This window comes from Hordeum vulgare, chromosome 4H (genome assembly GCF_904849725.1).
Source record: "Hordeum vulgare subsp. vulgare chromosome 4H, MorexV3_pseudomolecules_assembly, whole genome shotgun sequence".
In the NCBI taxonomy this organism is placed as follows: domain Eukaryota; kingdom Viridiplantae; phylum Streptophyta; class Magnoliopsida; order Poales; family Poaceae; genus Hordeum; species Hordeum vulgare.
In genome coordinates, this window is record NC_058521.1 from 40,365,495 (window position 1) to 40,372,677 (window position 7,183).

A 7,183-nucleotide genomic window follows, 5' to 3' on the forward strand; every position below is an offset into this window, starting at 1 on the left:
ACGCATAAAACAACGTCGAACCTTAAGTGTGCAGACCCTGCGGGTTCGAGAACTATGTAGACATGACCCGAGAGACTCCTCGGTCAATATCCAACAGCGGGACCTGGATGCCCATATTGGATCCTACATATTCTATGAAGAACTTATCGTTTGAACCTCAGTGCCAAGGATTCATATAATCCCGTATGTCATTCCCTTTGTCCTTCTGTATGCTACTTGCCCGAGATTCGATCGTTAGTATCCGTATACCTACTTCAATCTCGTTTACCGGAAAGTCTCTTTACTCGTTCCTTAATACAAGATCCCGCAACTTACACTAAGTCACATTGCTTGCAAGGCTTGTGTGTGATGTTGTATTACCGAGTGGGCCCCGAGATACCTCTCCGTCACACGGAGTGACAAATCCCAGTCTTGATCCATACTCACTCAACTAACACCTTCGGAGATACCTGTAGAGCATCTTTATAGTCACCCAGTTACGTTGCGACGTTTGATACACACAAAGTATTCCTCCGGTGTCAGTGAGTTATATGATCTCATGGTCATAGGAACAAATACTTGACACGCAGAAAACAGTAGCAACAAAATGACACGATCAACATGCTACGTCTATTAGTTTGGGTCTAGTCCATCACGTGATTCTCCTAATGACGTGATCCAGTTATCAAGCAACAACACCTTGTTCATAATCAGAAGACACTAATTATCTTTGATGAACTGGCCAGCCAACTATTGGCTTGCTAGGGACAGTGTTTTGTCTATGTATCCACACATGTAAATGAGTCTTCATTCAATACAATTATAGCATGGATAATAAACGATTATCTCGATACAGGAATTATGATAATAACTATATTTATTATTGCCTCTAGGGCATAATTCCAACATCAACAAACTATGTCATGAATGTGGCCATAAGATTGATCATTTGGCTTGAAAGCCATTACTCTTCACACATGATATCCCATTTCTAAGAACACTTTTTAAAAATAATTGTCGTATTACAAGATTATTATTTTTCCTGATAATTTGTCACATATAATGACACAATGCAAAGTTTTTCTATTTTTTGATTTTGTTTTAAGTTTTTCATGGCCATTTCAAAATGCGGTCAACACGGCGGGTATGACCGTTCGTAGCTAGGGCTTGATTTTTGCAAATATTTTGGAGTATCTATGAAGAAATAGATATTTTTATATCTAGAAATGTTTCTTGAAAAAAAGCAAACTATGAGGCAGCTGTAGTTCAAATTTAACCCCCTTCCACTTCAATGAGGAGAATTATTTTTTTCACGAGAGGTGGATAAAAGTTTTTGACATCCAACCATTTGGTCAATTGTATATTAAATATGTACTAGTATTTTAGAAAATTGATGGAGTCCAATTTTGCAACAAATATTTGGTAGGTTCTTCAAAAAAAAACTTTTTTTTCCACTCGAAAAATGGTTAAAAATAGCTAGAAAGATGAGAAATGCATACAAATTGGTCCTCATCCATAAAATATGGTCTAACTCTAGTGAAAATTTGTGTGATGCCCTTTTCCAAAATATTTTTGATAGATGCTTCAAAAGATTCCTTTATTTTTAGTACTTAAAAACTATTTTAAATCACTGATATTTCGAACCAATCAGAACTCTTCGCACAGATTGATGACATGGCACCCATCCATCCATCCATCTACCTCACCATCTCACATCCATCCATCCATGTATCTATAGAAAAGAAAAAAAGATAACCCCACCCGTAACCCAAACCCTAGCTCACATCCCTCCCCCCATCGCACCCTTCCTCCCTTGTCCCCATCTCCTCGCCGCCGCCACCTCCACCCCATCCCCGGCCCCTCCCGATCCAGTTCTCCCTCATCCCCATCTCCTCGCCACCGCCACCTCCTCCCCATCCCCACTTCCCTTGAACAATCCAGCAGACTCATCGCACGAGCAACAATCAACAGCGGCAAGCAGAGGGAGAGAGGCAGGCAGACCGAGATGGCACAGGAGACCCTGAGGCTGGTGTGCCTGCCGGTGTCGGCGCACGACGGGAGGCTGCCGCGGCAGTACACGCTGGAGGGGCAAGGCGCCAAGAAGGACATCTCGCCACCGCTGGAGTGGTACGGGGTGCTCGGCGGCACGCGGTCGTTGGCGCTGGTGGTGCAGGACATCGACGCGGACGAGCGGGTTCCGTGGATGCACTGGGTGGTGGCCAACAAATCACCTGAGGAGAAGGGGCTGTCCGAGGGGTTCTCGGGCGCCGGCGGAAACGCCAACACCGGCGGCGAAGGCGGCCTCCAGGAGGGGGTCAACGACTTGAAGCAGCCCGGCTGGCGTGGCCCCGTCCCGGACTGCCACGGCCACCACATCCAGTTCCGGCTCTACGCGCTCGGCGACGTGCTCAGCCTCGGCAACAAGGCAAGTGCGCCCGCAAGATCCAGTCGTGGTGGCTCTGTTTTGAACTTCCTTTTTCTTTTATGACATTCACTAGTTCAGGTTTAAGATTCAATCGACATTTTCCTCCATGGATTTCAGTCCCAAACTCTCTAACCCCTTTGTGTGTGTTCTTTTGGCTTGCAGGTCAAACCCTAGGTGGGGCTGTGCATCTGCTGCTCCAGATCAAGTGCGCGACCATGAGTAGATCCAGCATATGTGCAGATTAGTGGTGTCTCCCTACCTTTCCCAAATTTTCTGACGCTCAAGTTTTTGATTTAGTAAATTAATTTAGTCTCATGTGCATGTGTGTGTACTGAAAACGTTCACCCCTGTGCATAATCTTGGTGTACTGTTGCTGTATAAATAACCTGATTCGTTTTATTTTATTTCCTTATTGAAGGTTGTATACCGTGTCTTTTTTATACTGTTGCTTCCAAGAACAGAGTTAGATGTTCCTACGGTGATTTGTAAGCACCTATGAATGACTAGGGGCTTTTGTATGTGCACCTCGGTTGACTTCTTTGTGTGATTACTAAAGAAATGGTAGAGGAAGAAGAAATCTCCTTTCTTCTTTTGTACTCTTTGCTGGTCCTACTCTTGCTGCTCCTACGTTCAGATTTCACTCCCTCGAGTAGGCTAATTTTCTTGCTCCAGTCTGTCCCCTTTCGATCTAGTGATGGTTGCTCAGGTACCAGATTCACTTATTTCTTTTGGATCTTTGTTGATTGCAGATAGAGATATGAAGACACTCGGAGGAAGACAAGATGTTGGTCTGACTATTTGGGACCAAGGGGGAGACGATGAAACCTGGACAGTGCTTACTCTGCTTCCTCTCCTTCTAATATCTGATATCCATCTCGCTTGGCTGCTATGGCTGCCCATCCCTGTTGTACCGTGTAGCCCTTTGTGGAGTCTTTCTATTGGTCAGTAGTTGCAGCCCATACATAGACTAACCGTGTGTCAGTTGACTATTAATATAGATAGTGCATGTGATGTGGTGGTCAAATGTGTGTCTCAAATATGTCATGTTGTCCTCGTTGACCAATAGATATTTTTGTGTTGGTCTAAGTTTGGTGTGGCATGGTTGTATAGCTTAGCATAGTCTGGTCTCCCTATATTTGCTTTTACCCAAGAATCTTAACCCACTTGTATTCATGTACTATTTGAGGTGTAAGAATAATAATAAAAACATTTGAGTGATTATGCTTGTTGAAGAAATCTGAGATGTGCTAATTTAATCTATATGATCTTCCTAATTTTAATTAAGTGCATCCGCTGCTCCAGATCGGAGCCGCCGGCGTTGGTGGCCGTGTTGCCGCTGGATGGTGCAGGTTGATGCTCAAGTGCACGACCATGGAGCAGAACCAGCATATGTGGTGGTGCAGGTTGATGCTCAAGTGCACGACCATGGAGCAGATCCGCTGGGTGGTGGTCACTTCGAATTTCTCCAGAACCGCCGCCACCTCCCTCGCCGTGCTCGTCGGCAGCGGCGTCGCCCTCTTCTTTCGCCGCTCCTCCATCGCGCTAGCCTACAATGAGTCAGCAGACCCCATCGACAGGGAAGTTATGTCCTCAAATTTCTCTTTTTTTCTACTCTTCTTTCATTGTAGCACAAATGGATGTATTTCTGATCTCAAATGTGTGCTCTTGCATACACTGAATTTCTGAATATAGCATGAACTATGCGTACACCCCCATAGGCAGCCAAGTTCTGTCCTCATATTTGCTTGCTTGTTGTCCTTACAATTTATGAATCTCTGAACTTTTTCCAAGTCCATGTTATTTATGCACTGAATCTCTGAGCTTTTCCTATGTACTGTGTTTCTGTTTCATAGGTGCAGGTATATGTTTGACATTTCTTTTCACTGTAAATAATATGTTCGGCTATCAACATTAATTTTCGATGTACACCATGTCAGTATGCTAGTGTTCCTAGTAGAATACACGCTCTTAAAATTAGAGAAAAAAATAAATATATGCGTTCAGTTATATATGCTTATCATTTTGTAAGCTAGTGTATGAGAAAGCAATGACTTATATATGCTTATCTGAACATTCCCAGCTCACCAATCCATTTGACTTAGTTATGCAGACAATCAAGTGAACTGAAGATGAGTTCCTTTTTGACAGATCTTATGTCTTTGGAGAGGATGTGGGTTTTGGCAGTTCCAATCTATAAAACCAACACATAACTCTTGAAACAAAAATAATGGACCAGATTTGATTTATCTTTTCTAATTTTCAGGATTATTAGGTGATGAATTTCCCAGCCAGCTCCATGATCTGTCATTCATGTTTAAATGTAATAATAATCTTGCTGGTGTGGATGAATGACTACTAGCAGGTTTTTATATCCCACAGCTCGTGTAATGCATTTAGGGGTGGAGAGCTAGCCTGCTTCTTTCTTTGTTACCTTTTTCGCAAACAACAATGGTATGCATACTGTAGATTTCCATCTAACGCTAGTACACAGAGCAGTTTCGTCTCGCAAATATGACATCACTAAGCTTAGTTGAACCTTACCTTTTTATTTAGCGATGATTACAACTCTCAGTCTCATCGGAACGTTATAAATGAACTACTAATTTTAGAATAAATTGGACCGGACTCCCTTGTCTGTGGATCAATTAGTCCGATGTTGGATTTCTTGGAGTCGAGTGATCATTAGCGTCTAGTATAGCTTGCCATGAGATTCGAAAGAAAAATACCAAGTCTTTTTCCCTTACTCGCTTACTGTAGTTCTTTTAGTGTGTATATCGTCATGACTCAGTGCTATTAAGATGCAAATTTATTTGACTGACATGTATGTGTGCACCTGAGTAAGGAGTGATGCTGACACGTTTATTTAATTGACATGTCCTTCTGTCTCACCTGCCCCGTCCCCTCCATGGTGTGTGTGTGTGTGTTGCTTTTCTGACCAGAGATGAATATCCCAGCCTGCTGAGCAACATTGTTGGCTTCCTCTTGTCCTGCAAAGTCTTGCGTGCAGGATTGCTTGGTGCGAATTTAATTAACTCCTTAAAGGTAGATGGAATCTTCTTTGAAGATGTGCAATCTAATAGTCCACCCAACGCTGAAATTGTTTCAGTAGCCGGATCAGCCCACCTATAGTCAGATCCGTATGTTATTACTGACTTACTGTATGCAGTCTGTTTCATCTCGTTCTTCTGCTATTCAAATACTTGTACATTCATTCTATTGCTGGCCATTTCGTTGTGGAGCATGAATCCTTATCTTTGCTTATCCAAAGCAAATCAGGCTGGCATCATCGGAGACTATAATCTGTGCTTGTAGTGTGAGCGAGAGTTACCTGCTCCTCCATTGATAAATATTGTAATCGTGTTCTCTATTTATTTCAGATTGCTGACAAGATTCTGAACAAAAAAGAGCTGGAATTCAACAAGTGGGAAGGTACCCTGTCCGATCTGCTGTAGAATGTCCGCAAAAAACTTAACCAAGTTGCTTCTGTAAGTCCAAAAGCTTTTTGTTGTTGTTGTAGTGCTTCAAAGGATACATGCCACGCAATGGACGAATGAGCAGACCATTGCAAAGACTGCTATCAGCAACATCCTTCCATGTCTGGACGCGACTACAACCAACCGAACCATAGAAGCAAGTGCTCCTTTTGATTTGCTTCCAGCCTTATGCTTGAAGCAAGTGAAACTTTGTTTGTAGTAGTGTTAGTTTACTAGTTTATCAGCCATGCTCGTGTTGGTGTAAAAAGTGTGTCTTTTGATTGTGCAAACCTGGGAGATGTATTATGTGATGTTATATGATGGATGATTTTAATTCAACTTGGAGTTTTCTTGATTTGAATATGAAATAGTGTTGGATTTAATATTGGAATAATAATTTGGTTGAAAAGACCCAACAAATAGAAATGAAACCAAGTTTTGAAACAAAAAGTTGCTGAATTTAAAAATGAAAAAAAGGTCAAAACTGAAACTGGATCAAATGTATTTGGGCATGAAAAGGCCAGGGCCCAAATTAGAATGATAAATTTTTTTCGAAAAAAACATATACTAAAATGGCTGTAAATAGGCCAAGGCCCAAAAAGAAGCCCAATAAGAAAAGGCCAAAAAAATAAAACCAGCCCATGTGATCAATTGAAATGGGTTGGGCTGATTTCAACGCTCACGTTTTGATTTCGTCGTAATTTTGCCACGTAGGACTGCCACGTAGGACTGAGTTTGATTGCCAACGACGATTTAGGATTGTCGTAAAGGTTACGACAACCCAGGAATCGTCGTAAAAGTTACGACGATTTTGATCAAAACATCGCTGCTGTTCATTTTTGACGCTCCGTTTTCGACGCTTGGTATTTCGTCGTGAGATCGTCGTAAATTGAAAACCGTGACGATATCGCGACGAAAAAATAGCGTCGTGTATTAGCATATTCCTTGTAGTGTTTCTTTTCCACCTATATGAGGTTTAGTTGAATCCACAATCACTGCAAGAAATATGTCAACTAACAACCTTCTGTCAGTGACACTCGCAGAATTGGTCATAAATCTACGACCATTTGAGACCAATTGGTCGTAAGCTGTTCGGAGGGGTCCTAACCCCAAAAACTAACGACCTTTTTCATCAGAAAGGTCGTAACTTCCTTACTAGAAAATGTCAAACATGTAACCCTGTTTGACTGCCTAATTTGTAGCTAATTACAACCAATATAGATGGTCATAGCTATGACTAGGTGCCACATCATCAGTTTTGCCTACGTGTCATCTCCATGTGTTATTTTTTTGCCTAGTTTGTGAA

At 42.1% G+C, this 7,183-nt stretch overlaps 1 protein-coding gene across 1 annotated transcript; it reads left to right on the top strand.

Moving 5' to 3' along the window:
* The first annotated feature begins 1,984 nt into the window (after positions 1-1,984).
* LOC123450237 lies at positions 1,985-5,856 on the top strand. The gene is made up of 5 exons (XM_045127592.1): positions 1,985-2,404; positions 2,823-2,882; positions 3,707-3,985; positions 4,258-4,263; positions 5,782-5,856. Exons 1-5 carry the CDS (start codon positions 1,985-1,987, stop codon positions 5,854-5,856), a joined length of 840 nt encoding a protein of 279 aa, XP_044983527.1.
* Positions 5,857-7,183: the final 1,327 nt, after the last annotated feature.